General features: G+C 38.8%; 1 protein-coding gene across 2 annotated transcripts; it reads right to left on the bottom strand.

Moving 5' to 3' along the window:
* Nucleotides 1-8,080: 8,080 nt before the first annotated feature.
* LOC139461871 (FGFR1 oncogene partner 2 homolog) lies at nt 8,081-14,894 on the bottom strand. 2 transcript variants are annotated; one of them, XM_071243353.1, is made up of 4 exons: nt 14,870-14,894; nt 13,670-13,805; nt 10,364-10,624; nt 8,081-8,931 (listed from the first exon to the last, which is right to left on the bottom strand). In XM_071243353.1, exons 2-4 carry the CDS (start codon nt 13,802-13,804, stop codon nt 8,701-8,703), a joined length of 627 nt encoding a protein of 208 aa, XP_071099454.1. In that variant the 5' UTR covers nt 13,805; nt 14,870-14,894; the 3' UTR covers nt 8,081-8,700. The 2 variants fall into 2 exon arrangements, with proteins under 2 accessions (XP_071099454.1, XP_071099455.1); XM_071243354.1 differs by having other exon boundaries at nt 10,373-10,624.
* Between the last annotated feature and the right edge of the window lie 1,786 nt (nt 14,895-16,680).

The raw sequence follows: 16,680 nt of genomic DNA, 5'->3' as shown, positions 1-16,680 counted from the left end.
AATACCATAGTCATATACTTGAGTTCATGCCTTACAGATCAGCTGACTCAGATTTTCACAAAAGTGAAACAAATGTTGCAATGTTCACCAAGTCTGTTAAATAATTTCCTTTTTGAAAAAAAGTTTTTGACATGCCATTAAATATCCATGTTTTCAATTTCTCTTTATTTCATCTGACTGATAATTATTTTTTAAATCATTTGAAAAACATTCTTTTGAAATGTTATGTTTATTCTTATTTTGATCACGGATATCCCTGTGGTGTTGGAAGAAATCTGTGGAATAGATAATTAAAGAAAGATAGGACAGTCCTACTGTATATCTGTCAGATTTTGTGTACACTTATGAACATTCCTGAAATCCTGATAAGGTTTATCCGGTGCTGGAGATAAAGTGAGAATAGTAAGACACTGAAAACAAGCTAAAGACACCTATACTTAGAAGACTGTGTCAGAGACCACATAATATGGTATCCTCGTATCTATCTGCTCACCAGCCATTACATATGAAAATAGGGTGTGTTGTTTGACTTCTTTTGAGTATTATATTTTTACTTACATATGCTGACTCATTCAGTTTTGTTTTCTGTACATAGATAATTTATTTTATGAATGCATGACTTTATAAAATAAAAAAACAACATAAATCAAATTTCAAATATACTTGTATATTTTCTTCAACATTGTCATATTGCCGGAATAGGCGGATTCAGCCATGTCCCCCTTTTGAAATCCAAATGTTGTATGTTGTAAGTAGTTAAATTATCTGAGAGGAGACTTTGATATTTTGGTCCCTTCCCTTTAATAATGCTGGATCCGCCCTTGATTTTACAAGTGAATGCATGGCTTTGGCAAGATAAATGTAAATAAAAGATTATGTTTTATGTCGTCAACGTATATCCTCATCTTGTTTGTTTGTTTAAGATCTCAGTGTCAGCTGCATGTCTGGACTAGACGTCTATTACAGTTATATCACGGCGTGTCACCTTAATCTGGGAGGAAAGCCTGAAGTGATGCGAGTCTCAGACGTTTACCACTTCGGTGAAACCCACGAGCACGGGTATGGTGCTGACAAACCTAGAAACATAATCGGGGCGAACCAGGATTTGAACCCACAATCATAGGTTTCTGGCATGACCAAGGGACGAAACTCTACATAGCGAATCGTGGCGCCTTAGACGACTGGGCCACCCTGCCCCCTCGCCATCCTTGACCAGTTATTTAGGTTGCCTATTGTAACCCAGAATCACCAGGGGTACATGTAATGACTGAATGTTAAAATATTCAGGCCAGGTAAGGATCCAGAATTTGGAAAAGGGGGTGCACATATTACCCAAGTAACAAGTGACTTGGACGACCATATAGGTAACATGTAAGATGTTTGAAAAAAGGAGGAGTGCCAACAGACATTAGGCAATCCAGTGATCGATATTGTGAACAACGATCAAGGCTTTTAGGGTAAGTTGATTGTGTAAATATTGAGTCTGGCAAACTAGAGGTGACAGCAAAAGCAGTGATCCAGTCCATCTGAATACATTGACCAACAATCAGTCGAGGCATTGTGAGGTGAGGTGAAATTGGGTTTAACGTCGCCTCAAAGATTATTGCACTTATATAGCGACGTACATGCATGTATGTGTGTGTGTGTGGCTGCTTGTAATAGTCCGGACTGATGCCGATTTATAGTGCTATCACACTGAGATACCATGCCGCAGTGAATACCCCACTCAGACACAGTATACTGACTCCGAGCCGACCAATGATGGTAGTCCTCAAAGACAAGTAGCATTTGAGGGCTAGAATTCTGAACCAGTTCTCAATTCTTCAGTTGTGCTGCAAATTGGAACTGAATAAAACTGACAAAAATGTAAAGATGTAAACATTTCTGTCTCGTTCAAGCAGGACTAGCTACACACTCTATGGAAAAAAAATAAAAGGTTTGGACTCGTCTAAAAAGCCAGAATTTCAAAGGCAGTGATGCCATCGGATCCCCACTTGTTTGTATCCTACAACTTGGGGTACTGGGTATTCTCGCGAATGGCATCGTTTCACTGTACGGATGGCATGATACCGGTCAGGAAGGCGAAGCGTGTGAACCACTGAAGTGTCCCTCACACTCAACACCAGTTGTGGGTAACAGAACTCCATTCGAGCCTATCCATGGGGGCATCTGTATGGCAATGACTGGTCTGCATGATGGCAGTCTTGGTCAGATCTCTTACTCCAATTTTATACCCTTCTCTGTCAAGTGAGCTGAGGTGAAATTGGTTTTAACATTCCGTTCTGTTATTACACTGCGAAGCGACATGCGTGCATGGACTAATGTCCGGATTTAAAGCCCACTGAGCTGCATTTTAACATGGATATCCTACTCAGACACTGTACACCAACTCCAAGCCGACCAGTCCTTTTTATCCCCTTATGCTTGTGTTTGTTTGTTGTTTAACGCAGCACTCAGCAATATTCCAGCTATATGCAACGGTCTGTAAATAATCGAGTCTGGACCATACAATCCAGTGATTAACGTTATGAGCATCGATCCACACAATTGGGATACGATGACATGCATCAACCAAGTCAGCAAGACCAACCACCTGATCCTGTTAGTCACCTCATCCGACAAGCATAGTCGCCTTTTACAGGCAAGTATGGGTTGCTGAAAACCTGTTCTAACCCGGGTCTTCACAGGTCCCCATGAGCACCAGGCAGGGTAACAAGTATCACCTTTTAACATCTTTCGCTATGATGCCCCTGGGGATCAAGATATGAGGTGTCACGTCAGATGAAGTTTCAATATGAGCGAGTGAAGCATCGCTATCTCAAAAACTGGAAAAATCACGGCTGCAATATATTTTAGATATTTTACACCCTAAGCAACATCAGTAACAAGCGTTTATTATCCAAATTTAAAAAAAAGCAAACAATCAGATGAGTTTGTTACTTTATTCGATAGAACATACATTTGACACTGAAGCATACACTTTTCTGTTATTTACATGTTTGACAACACCTATGGTAAGCAGCCAATGCTGAGATTCATGTAGATACAGTGTATATACAAGTCAAAACAAGACAGCAAGTCATACATTTTATCAGGAAATAATAACCCTGGTCTGCTTACAGTATTCACCCTTGGAAACTATTGGAAGACAGTCCCATTGTGGGGGATCTAGTTTGTGAAATACTATGGCCTTGTGTGAACAGTGGCATCAAGTATTGCCATGGCAACCACATAAGTGACAGTTATATATCCTCAAATTGTTCTACAGGTCTTAAGCATTTGACAGGAATAAGTTTCAATTGTTTTATCAAGCAATGATTTTTGTAAAAGTCTTGCACCGCTTTTAGCAATATTCCAGCGATATCAAGGCAGGGGACACCAGAAATGGGCTCAACACATTGTATCCATGTGGGGAATTGAACCCGGGCCTTCGGTGTGAGGAGCTGGCCCGAGGAGCGAATGCTGTAACCATTAGGCCACCCCACCACCCTTTTGTAAAAGTAATTAAGTGCAGTATAATATTATTTCAGTTTCACTCATACTTTTTTAAAGCTGTTTTTTGTTTTATATTCAACTCAAATCTTTTTTCAATCATAAGTACAATGATGACCTTGAGTATGCATTTTCTAGATGACAACCTTGATAATTATCAAGTGTTTTTCAAAATGATAATTTCAGCGGTTTTATGTGTATTTATCTGTAAACAAGAAATAGCCTTATCTGTAGAAAATAAACAGTAAACAAGCCTGCTATAATCTGCATAAATCACAAACAGTACTTATAAGAAATAACACAGAAAGCAGGAAGTTATATTTGATTCAAAGCTTGTGTTTGTGGCTTTATAAGGAGTAAGTGACTGTGTTGGGTTATACACCTCTTTGCACAATATTCCAGCATTATCCTAGTAGGGACACCAGAAATGAGTCTCACACACTGTACCCATGTGGGAATTGAACCCAGGCCTTTGATGTGATGTAATCAACCTTAGTCACTAGGCAACCCCACTGTCCCATCTTCCTGAGAGATAGGGGTCACGGGTGGCCCAGTCGTCTAAAGCGTCGCGATTCGTTGTGCAGAGTTGCGTCCCTTGGCCACGCCAGAAACCTATGATTGTGGGTTCGAATCTCCGTTCACCCCAATTATGTTTCTAGGTTTGTCAGCACCATACCCGTGCTCATGGGTTTCACCGTAGTGGTAAACGTCTGAGACCTGCATCACTTCAGGCTTTCCTCCCACATTAAGCTGACATGCCGCGATATAACTGGAATACTGTTAAAAGCGGTGATAAACCCAACTCACTCACTCACTCACTTCTGACAGATATGGAACCCAGTTTGATTACAGTGAATGAGGTTTCTTCAAGCTCTAACGGTCATCATGTGATACATCTATGTTTGTAGGTTTAGTTTCACACCAAAAAATCATGAACTCATGAGCAATTTCAATAAACAAACTGTGTTTTCAATGCAGAGCAAGGTTACCTGTAGATTCAAATACATTAAATTGAATTTAGAAAACAATAGTTCCACATTGCCACACATACAGTACTTTGAATATTCCAGGAACCGTCTGAATTTTGTAACCCATAATTATACATTCAACTTTAACTTATAATGCATATCACCAATGACTGAAAGAGAAGTACTTTTCCATAAATATTAGTTTCCACTGAATGCACATGTTTGCTTTTGTTGTTGTTTGATACCTCTTATTGACCAATCAGAATAGAGTAATTTCCAAATTCATGGTAGAATTAGTGATTTAGTTAGGTTTCACGATGTTTCAGCCTAATGTGGGAGGATTGCCCAAAACAACACAGGTCCTTGACATTTACATCTTCAATGAATACCCCATCTTCCCAAGGCAAGAGAGTTAACTGACTATTAAAGTCAAGTTTCCAACCTTGCTGGACTAGGCTGGTATTACAGAGTTACATATTGGCTGGACTAACGAGTCTATGCATAATCTAATCAAAATCGCGCAACGAAATCAAAATCCGGTTAGTAAACTGTCGTGTAGATTTCAGTCTATTGCAGGATTTGCAAAGCATGTACACCGCCAACTCGTCAAAAGATATTTTCCATATCTTTTCATGTTTTTTAATGAAGGTGCTCACGCAGTTTGAGGCACTTCGCGACGTAAGACCCGTTTTATAACAATATGGATCTTGATTATCGATAGGATCGTCTTGGCTGGGCGCCGCCATTTTGTTTGATACAAATGCAAGTGATATGAGAGGTGGAATCTGATTGGTCCATAGGAGAGGCTGAGACGGGACATGACTCGTAATAACCACTGGTGGCCCAGGAATTCCAGCCTTGTTCGGCAAGGGTGGAAACTGGACTTTTATAGTCAGTTAACTCTCTTCAGTCAATTTCAGTCAAGCATAATTTTTTTTTGAAAACATCAATTGTACCATTCATGATTATGACCAAAAATCACACCGAGACACAATCTTAATCTTCTGACAACATCTAACTGGGTCATTCAATCATTACTCCAACTACTTCATGCGATCATTACTCCTTGAGTCTTGTGTACTGGTTATCAACATTCCATTCAATTGCAACACAATATACATGCACAAGTCATGAGTGAGTGAGTGATTATTGTATAATGCTGCATCAGCATTCTAGCAGCTATTTACAGCAAGGTACAAATCATGAGCAGGTGAGAGATATATGCTGCATAATATAAGTTGTAGCACGATCCCGAGGGGTAGATGGGGTTTTAAGCGTTCCACGTTAGGTTTAATACCATGAGCGTGAGCTGAGGGACACATAAGACCAACCCGAGTGATCCTGCTACAACCTATTTATATTCCCTACATGTTTTTACATCACACTGTAAGAAAATTATAAACATATTCAAAATTGATAGAAAACAGCTATTCAGTTGAGCTGAGGTTAACTTGTGCTATGTCATTGTCGAATAAAGCTGCGGGGTATAAGGGATTTATTCTGCCTTTCAGAAATCCATGTGCAGACTGACTTGTTTGTGGCGCGGAATAAGGGATTTATTAACCCGCTTATTTCCCTCCAGGGCCGGATACATAGTATTTTATCAAGATCCCGTGGACCAATCAGATCTCATCATTCTGACATGGAGGTAGGATAACATTAGTTAAATAACTATATTAACATCAATGGGGAAATTTGATATTTCACTTTGGTAACCTTTACTGACACTTGTTGCAGGTCTCGATGAACCCCTGTACTTGTTATGTGTCAGTCTCTTGATTTGAAGCCCTCCACAACCCCCACCCCACAACAACAACAACAAAACATGCACGCACGCACGCACGCAAGTTATGATCAACAAGCCCTCAATATGGCTCAGTCAAGACAACAGCCAGCCAGTTAGAGTCTCGTTTGTTTGTTATTCTTGTTTATTGTTTACTGTATATCAAGTACTAAAAGACTGGAGGAGGAAGGCCCTCGATAGTCTTGTTTACCCTATATCATGTTATGAAGATATAGGACATAAATCCAGTGTCGCTTTCTATCAGAAGTAATTTGGAAGAAAAGGGCTGAGATCCAATTGTCTGACTTGCCTTTGGATAAATATATGGAAAATGATAACGGCCATAAAGAAACACTTAGACAGTTTGAATGAAAATGATTAACACACATTATTCTGGTTTCAAAGACATAATGCTGGAATGATCCAAGTAACCATGGAAACTGAAATATTACATGATGGTATTCTCTGAAATTAGGGAAATGAAGTTTTAACATAATTGTGGTCATGTATAGATTAGTGAAGTGTTAATGTGCATACTTTATTCTAAAAAGATCACAACATCAAAGTGGGCGGTTTGAAGCATCAGTAGTTAGACACACAATACAATGTCAACAAACACTTGCATGATATAGCAATCATGCTTCTTACTTTAATAATTCAAGTAAGACTTCAAAATAGGTTCATACATATAATATTTATATTTATCATCCAAAACAGGCTCCCATAGGAGATATCGCTTGGGTGAGATCAAGCGATATCTACACTGTAGATATCGCTGCAATAAAATTGCATCACAATGCTTTGCAGACCATTATGACATAATTGGTTACCATGACATCACAATCAAATGACATCACTAATGGCTCTGCTATTGAAGCTGTTAGCAGTACTTTTTACACTAAAGACACTGCATATTACTGTCTACAAACTGAAAAAGTTGGAAGAATGATGTTGGATGATAAAGAAATTCTCACCCTCCTGTCTTTTGATATCAGATATATCAACATTCGTTGATAAAAGTGGAAAGAATCCTCGGCAAGCCTTGGAGTTTTTCCAACTTTTATCAACTCGTGTTGATATATTTGATATAAAAAGACACTCAGGTGAGATTCTTTATATCAGTACATTCCCACTCCAATGTGGGGGGGATGTACAAACACATGGCCAAATATTTCAAAACCAATCAGGGTTTTTTTTCAATTTGAAATTTCCATGACAAGCCAATTAACACTGACAAGCAATAACTACAGATTCCTTAAAGCACAAATAATGCTGACGTCATCAGGATAACAACTATTTTGTCTGCAGCATAATTGTAACATGATTGATACATCCATTCATTCGTTGCCTGTTATTTGCAAATGTTCAAATCCTATCAACACTAATTTATCTAAGTTTTAGATCACTCTACCTTTGAGGCAATCAAGCTCCCTTTTTTCCACCCCTTAGACATCCAGCACTCTGCTACCCTTACCCTGCAGGTAATAAAACTTTGTTCACTCAACCCTTCAGGCAACCCAGCCCATGTCTACCTCCACACTCAGGCAATCAGCAACATCATACTGCCTCCTCAGTCAACGAGGTCTACGGTCATCCTAACCCCACAGGCAACCAGATCTATGGTAACCACAACCCCACAGGCAACATTTGTATCATGGTCAGTCTCACCCCTTCATCTATGCCCACCTTGCTCCACAAGCAACGAGCTCTATTGCCGTCCCCCCCCCCCCCCCCCCCCCCCACCCCCCACCCCACCCCACCCCACCCCACCCCCCAAGGGAAGCCTCTACCTAACCACCAGCCCTTCCTCTCTCTCTCCCCTCCCCCTTCCCATACACACACAGAGGAAACATGTCTGTAAGGTCCCCTAGCTAACTCAAGGGACAAGCTGTCTGGTCACCCAACCCCTCAGGTCACCTACTCTATGGGAACACCCCCTACCACCTGCATCGGGGGATCCAGAACTCTTCAAAGTTAGGAGGGGCACATACACTGGACTTAGAATTGTGGGAAGGGGGCTCCATGATTGTGACAGCTTATCTTTGAGCCAGTGGAGAAACTCCCAAACTGCTGCTTTAAATTGTAACAGTGACACTGGAGATATGAAAACACTTGCTGTGATCAGTGCATTAAGCAGCAAGTTAGCGTCAAAGCATCCACATCAGCGAGCACCTTGCCTCACTGGACACAGGGCTTCACTTGCCATCACTAAAGATCCCACCCTTCCCTACTGGCCACTATAGCGATGGATACACACCTACCCCATCACACTCAGTATTTCCATCATTGCAATTGTTGGCATGGTGATACATATTGATCGTATAAATAGCAAACTTGGCATGCAATGTCAGGAAATAAATACACTTGCTCAAACTCGGAACAAATCGTTTTGGCACAAATAATCTATCACCTATTATGCCATATTTGTTTATAGAAAAATCAAGGGGAGACAACTGATCAGGATTCAGCACCAGTTTGACAAGCTGAATCTTCCATTGGCTTTTCCTTAAGAATCCGATCTCCCGAGGTCGTGCAGACCTCTAGGATCTCGCGCAGGGCTTTGTTCTCGGTCTGCAGCTGTTTCACCTGCTCCTGTTCTTTGCTCACGGAATCATCATCTATCTTTACAGCCTTGTGCATCACGGCGGCCATTTCATCAATCTTGTCCAGCAGTTGCACAACTTCCTCCTGGCAGACATAGAGGGATGTCCATGTTCAGCACAACATTTGTACAGAATGTATAAACACATGGGTGGACCTGCTTATCATTGGCATGATCATGATGATTAGGGTGTAGATATACCGTAAATCTTGAAATTAACGCAAGCATGAATTAAATGCGAAAAAAAATGGTCTTTGTTCACATTAAGTAACTTCGCATTTATGTCTCCAAAATGACTATCAACAATAAGACAGCCTCACTGCACGCTTTGGAAAGCCGAAATACCAACTAGAATACGAACACGTTTTACTGAGCAGCAGTTGTGACAAGTGTATAACAAAGAATAGGAATTACACAATAGGCATCTGGGGACTTATCACTGCTGGGGTCAAGCATCCTACCTACTCGTGTCAAGCTTGTCGACACCTTCTCCGCATACAATCAGTGAACTGTTGATGGTTCAATTATTGTATGGCCTTTGAACTTCCTTAATGCCAGTCAACAGAGTAAACATATAAACTGTGTGTTTTTTTAAGGGAAACACTATTTATTGTTTTTAAGGAAGCGTTCTACTCAGCACAAATAAGTTGCATTGATATTGGGTCGCATTTTTGGCCAGGGGTCAGCAGTCGTATTAATTTGGAGACGCATTAATTTCCAGATTAACCAATCTCATTAAAATCAGATCTAGCTTCTCGCTGTCACTAAACAAAGATCTGAGGACATCCCATTACGGGTCACGTCAGAACCTTTCGCGAACTCCGACTGACCACTGAAATGACTAACAAGAAGTCGACATCAGCCAATTAGAAAGCAGCTTTCTCGAGCTTTAACGCATTTGTTTCATCCTGTCGACTTCCATTTCAGACTACACTTGAAAATATGTTGACACAGTGCTCGATTAAAATTTTGAAAACTGAACAAACAAACATTCCGGAATGTCTAAAATATGGTTGAGATTGTATGGCAGTGCTTACCACATATACTGTGCAACGCCTCTTCCGTTAAAATATTTATCCCACAGAAATGAGAGACAGATGATAGTTTTGACAGAATCAGTCTGTAGTTCAGAATACCCCATGTTATTGTTTTCAAGGTTGCATGATTAGAAAACACATTCCGACTGTCACTTTCACGATAAGCGACGCTTTGATTGGTCGGATGAAAGGTCGTTCTGACGTGACCCATAATGGGATGATCTTTGTTAAGTGATAGCGAGAACTAAGATCTGATTTTAATGAGATTGCAGATTTACAGAATCAAAATAAAAATACCTCAATCAGAGAAAGCAAAATAAATACCATGCCAAGAGAAATTCTAATATTGCATTGCTAACCCTTTAATGATAGTTGTTCAGCAGTTACTCTTCAAGAACTTGCATCGTACACAAATCATTGTTAGATCTGGCCTGTCAAATTCAATCCTTGAATAACGATAGTTAGGACTTAGAATCAACACCTTTCTTACTTTCGAGTTGTCTCCCTTCTGCGAGATGAGCTTCTCGACCCTGTTGCCCTGGATGAGCTGCATGATCTGTTCCCTGTACTTCTGCATGATCAGCTCAAGAGCTGACTGGTGCTCCTCCAGAGACATCTGCAGCTCCCGGTTCTCCTGCTGCAGCTCCCGGATCTGCCGGTTCTCCTGTGCTATGCCCAGCACCAGGGCTGACCGAGGCCGATGTTTGGCGATCTCATTCAGCTCTGTTATGTCATCTTGGTACTGGACAATGTAGAGAAAAGTTATGAATTAGCGCTTCAGCATGATCAAGATGAAAAGGAACTATGAACAGAAATTATGAAACTAGGCCACTCTAAATTCATTTTTGTTTCTTAAGATTATTTTTTTTCCAAAGGTAAGGAAGGCCTGGTAATTTTTATTATTTTTTGAAAAACAAAATAAACGGTTAAAAATTGAAACATTTGATTAATCCTGGAGATAGATGGTTAGTTCTCAAGAAATTTTTGTCCCAGGAAACTATTGTATTAATATATGTTATATTGTAATCTTCATAAGTTACCTTGAGAAGTCATATTAAATTAAGGAGTCTAATTCATTTCAGTCAATCTGTCCAAAATCCAGTCTCTTTTTTCAGGAAATATGCATATTGACTAAAAGGTTAAGTCAAAATATACATTGCCTGAGTGATTCAGTCAATAAACATCATGATAAATATTGACTGAAATTTTCAGTCAGTATACATATTGCCCGATTAAAGAGTGAGTGAGTGGATGAGTTGGGTTTAAGGCCGCTTTTAACAGTATTCCAGTTATGATGCAGCGTGTCAGCTTCATGTGGGAGGAAAGCCCGAAGTGATGCAGGTCTCAGACATTTACCACTTTGGTGAAACCCATGAGCATGGGTATGGTGCTGACAAACCTAGAAACATAATCGTAGCGAAACAGGATTCGAACCCACAATCATAGGTTTCTGGCGTGCCCAAGGGACACAACTCTGCAAAGCGATTCGCGGCGCCTTAGACGACTGGGCCACCCGTACCCCCTCCCCCGATTAAAGACACTGACTGTAACATATAAAAGTATGATTTGCTATCATCAGAATATATGATTATAAACTTTCTAAAATCATATTTGCTCTATGATAATATATAATAAATAGACTTAATACTACAGGTGTCTTGAAGTACTGTTGAAGTAAATTTTAAATCAGGATACATAGCTATAGCCATGATAGCAGGATTATTGTATGGGTTGTAAGGGAAATAACTTGTCAACATAAAAATAAATATAATGTGACTAAAACAAGAAGATTCAACTATGATTTACATATTTTAATGTCTCATACACGTCTCGTGGCAGTCAGTATGATCGGTTGTTTGTTTGGACAAATCTCTGTAATTTACCACTATTTTAAGAGCATGAGTATAAGATTTCGGTAAGAAATGATGGATCAATGAGTTAACACCTGTGATGACTCAAAGCACTTAATGGTGGAACACATTTTATAAGGGGCAGAATAATATGATATGGGTAAATCTCTTATTTCAAAGTATGATGACTGGTATGTATATTGCAGCTGAGCAACTGATTGCTTGATAGATGCATGGTAGATTTGCCTTTGGCATATTAATTTTCTAAAAAAATAATGTCAGAATAAAAAAATAAATCAGATGTAACTTTAATTTTGACATATATGTAACATATAAAATCATTTGTAAAGGCATGGATGTATACTAGCTATAGATCAGTGGCTCAGGTTTGTCAAAGATGTATGTGTACTGCAAATGTAGGTGTATCTCCTATTTTTTTACATTGAAGTCCATGGTAGTATGATGACTATTTGCTCAGATTTGAATGCTTGAATGCTTTGAATTGGGAAATTACACAAAGGCTGATAAATAAAATGAGATTGCTTTATTCCATCGATGGGATATGTCAACTCAGACTGAAAGAATGCTTCGCCGTTTTCTGCCTTTGAAAATACCGTTTTTCATACTGATTTCCCCACTATCTTCCAGCGTTACAATTCCTATTTTAGTTGAAGACTAAACAAATGTTGATATTCTAAACTAATAATAACTATAAAATATGTGCTAGTTAAAAATATTCAGTGGTAAACAACCATTTTTGAATGAAGGTGCAACAGGGTAACGCTTTTGCTTGGCTCCGTCACTAATTGTCGCAACACGCATTGATCCGAGAATCAGACTGGAAGAGAAAAGTTGGACTGTCGCTTATATCATTTCAAAAGGAGAGCTATTGCCCATTCTAGAACCATCTATTGCAGCTTCACTCAACAAGCAGCAATGAATTATTCAGTTGCATCTTCCTGGGATGACATCTAAGAGTAAATCAAAGTCGCCCGAAAACTATTTTTCATCATGTTCATAGGCGCGTCTAATATATTTCTAAGTCAGGCGGATTTGTAAACCAACCAACAAAACAAGATCTCATATAGAATATTCAACAGTGTCATAGCCTGTAACAAATGTTGTATTTGGCATAGCACTTTCTGAGTAAAATACAAATTCTAGTACTTTGGGGGGTTGAGTCCCATCCAGGATTTGACCCACACTCTCAGAGTGAGGCACCTACTAGCCAGCACACAAAGTCAGTGATCCAACCCATTCAGCCACTGAAGCTTCCACAAAATGGAAGTCTGACAACTGGAAGTGTAGATCATGTACTTTGTGTACCCCTCTGATAAGTGTAAATTGACATGGTGTTGTGTATTTAGCATCTTCCCAAGGCAAGGGCGTTAACTGACTGTGAAAGTCATGTTTCCAGACTTGCTGAACTAGACTGGAATTTATTGGCTTGATTGTAGAGCCACAAGTGGCTGTTATGAGTTATGTCCCTTGTATGTCCCTCCTATTGACCATTCAGATTTCATCTCACATATAATACTTGCATTTGCTTCAAACAACATGGAGACGACAGAGACGATCTGATCGATAATCAAGATCTATATTGTAAAAACAGGTTTTACCCTGCAATGTGCATCAAATCATGTGGACACCTTGATTAAAAACATGAAAGATTTGCAAATGCCTGCAACACCCAGTTGAGAGTACACATGCTTTGCAGATCCTGCAGTTGACCGAAATGTGCACATTCAAATCCATGTTGTTTAAGAACCTGTTTTCTAGTTTGTTACGTAATTTTCATCGGACTATGCATAGACTTAATGTCCAGTCGAACTGAAACTCCGGAATTCCAGCCTAGTCCGGCAAGGGTGGAAACTTGACTTTAATAGTCAGTTAACGTCCTTGCCTTGAGAAGATGTGTATTCGGTGTCCTAGCCTACCTGCTTCATGGCATCTACACGTTTATTCAATGCCTGGGCATTGGCAATGAGGAGATCAGCTGATGAGTCATGTTCCTTGAGGCGACTAATGAGGTAACTGGCATCACTCAGCAGTTTCTCTACTGTCAAAGCCATCCTGAAACAATGACGTGAAATGTACAATCATAAAATTCAATAAATGTTTAAATTAACCATCTAAAAATGTGATTCATGTGAAGCATAAATATTTGGTAGAACTCTCTGTACAGCATATATTTGAACAGAACACACTCAGTGAGTTTTCTCAGCTAAGAAATGTGGTGGCATGTTTTGTACTGTCGGACTGGGATGAAAATCTTATATTAATTAATTTATAATGGTCTAAGGCCCTCCTTGAGCATGTTGAGTAAAAACAGGGATTTATCTAGGATTCAAAACTAAGTTCCCTTGGCAGGTAAATTGGGAAAACATTGTGATATGTTTCAAAATTGGATTTTTTAAAATATTCTTATTTTCATAAAATCTGAGGATTTGGGAAAATTGTAATTCAGATTGGGAATTACAACTGTCATTTGCTGCAGACTCGGGGCTGAATATCGCAGCAGATTAATCTCTGTAAACATTCCTGAAACACAATATCAACAGTTTTTCATATGGATCCTATTATGTGTGTGGTGTGAATACGCAGTACTGTTGTCATGGTACCTCACATTTATCTGACAGCATATAACAACATTACTTCTGGTTGAGTACACAGCAAAACAACATGATCTCCACTTGGTAATGTTATAGCAAAATATATAATAGATGGAGGTCTGCAATAATTGAAATGAAATCCGTCATCTTATATTAGTTTACAAAATGTGAACACTGCATGTACCTCTTCACCAATATTAAAAGTATTTTGACAATTTGCAAAGACTGGTTTCTTATATGTGTAATTTATAAACTTGTAAACTTTGCAAACTTTGCCAACCTTGCTAACCTGACCTCAACCAAAACATAACATATTGGAAAAGACTGACGGAATATGCTGAAACAGTGAAAGCACAATGTTGACACAGTAAAATCACAAGTTCAAAGGCATTTCCAGACGAAGATAGTGCGCAATCATACTTTTACAAAACTTAAAAGACTATTTTCGCTAATCCTTATGAAACTAAGCATCCCGATATTACCACGAGTATAACAAATCCGTGCAACACCTGACAAACAACAAACCTGTTGAAAAATTTGACAGACTCGATATATATCCGGAAGTTAATGAAAACCTCTTTTCATCGCAAAGAGTTCCCCAAGGGCAGTAACTCTTTTACTTAAAGGCCTTGTAACAGTGATTTTAATGCGAACATTTCAAGTTCTACGTAGAGAGTCGATAAAGAGACGATTCCTAAAGCGTCGATAGCATAATTTAATCCTGTTCTCACACCAGAATAATATTGTGCTATCATTTTGCGATCGAAATTAATATTTGAGTAGATCTAGAAATTGAAACTTGAACACTTGATGAAGCACCATAGGTCTAATGAAAAATAAATAATTTACGCAAATGAAAGGATAATGGTGGGGCTACCTTAAGAAATGAGACAAGAGTCAAGAGAATATATAATAATGGTAATAAAATGTTTATAAATGGTTTACGATAAGAGTTAGTAGTAAGCTGGGCTCCGTCTTTTCATGTCCCTCTAATGTGGTTCCGGCTGTCTCTGCGCGCCGTATGTAATCCGAAGAGACGGCGCTCAGCTTCGGCACTGCGCATGCGGGAAAAATCAGAATCCATCTTCCCACCTGTATAGCGTCATATCGTTGGTCAGGGTAATTCAAATCCATAATCAAGTGAATCATTTCAAGGTTTCCCCGAAGGAAATTATGGTAGGCAGGCGATACAAACCCATCAATTGTTGTCCCCTGCCGGAACTGGTTTTACCTTGTTGATCATCTTCCATTTTTAATTCTTTTAGAACAGTGGCCTTCTCCTTTTTTCTTTTTTTTTTAAGAAACACTACTATCTGCAGCTTCAGCAGAGTGTAGGCAATGATAATTTATCTTGATTATGTAATTCATCACCTTGAAATACAAGGGAGCAGTGATTTTTAATTTAGTGATTTGTAATTTTATTTAATAAAATACTGACATTTTAAAATAATTTTGCCACATTTCTTCTCTCCCCAAAAAACACAGTTTAGAGGCTGTCCTGAGCTGTGGGTATGGCAAATTAAAATTCAACTTTTTTTTTACATTTATTTGGGAGGGATCAAGGTCATTTGCATGATAAAACAAAACTCACTCATCACATAAGATACCAGATGATCCATACCCACGGAGATTTATACACACTGAAAATAGCTAACCGGTCCAAAAATTCCTGTCCGAGCTGTACATGATTTGGAAATTCAGACTTTGTTTAGCTGACTCTTACACAAATTTGGATAACCTGTACATTAATCTAGATGATCCATACACAAATTTGGAGGACCCGTACCCTTTTTAAAAAAAATTGTCATATATTCATATATGTAGCAAGATGTCCAAGATTGGATTGCATAACCAGTATAGACTGTAAAAACACCCCAAGAAATATATATTCACAATCGTTTAAACACTGCGCTCAATTCACATATTCTAGCATACAGTTTTGGCACTTTAATTTAATACACTGTCATGTACACTTTGACAGCAATCATTACATGGCACATTACACATTTCACAAAAATCATTTATTATTCGCACTATTTTCACACATTCAAACATTTTGACCACTTTAATGGAAGTTCTATGATCAATTTCAGTTGTTCTTTCGTTTTTGGGGAAACTGATTAGAGTTATCTGCCCTTGATTATGAATTTGGATAAAATAACAAACCGATGAGGTGGGTTCCAAATGATGCTTCCGGGGTCCAGAAACTTAATACTTTCTTGTGAGGTCTAAATAAGAAAATCTTCCAAATTTAATCATTTCTACTGATTTCTGTAAAAATGAAAATTGACTGTCATTGGCTTGATATAATTTTGGTTGTATATACCGTATTCAAC

The sequence above is a fragment of the Haliotis cracherodii genome, unplaced genomic scaffold, assembly GCF_022045235.1.
Source record: "Haliotis cracherodii isolate W230 unplaced genomic scaffold, xgHalCrac1.p SCAF_15, whole genome shotgun sequence".
Lineage (NCBI taxonomy): Eukaryota > Metazoa > Mollusca > Gastropoda > Lepetellida > Haliotidae > Haliotis > Haliotis cracherodii.
This window is presented reverse-complemented; position numbering and strand designations above follow the sequence as displayed.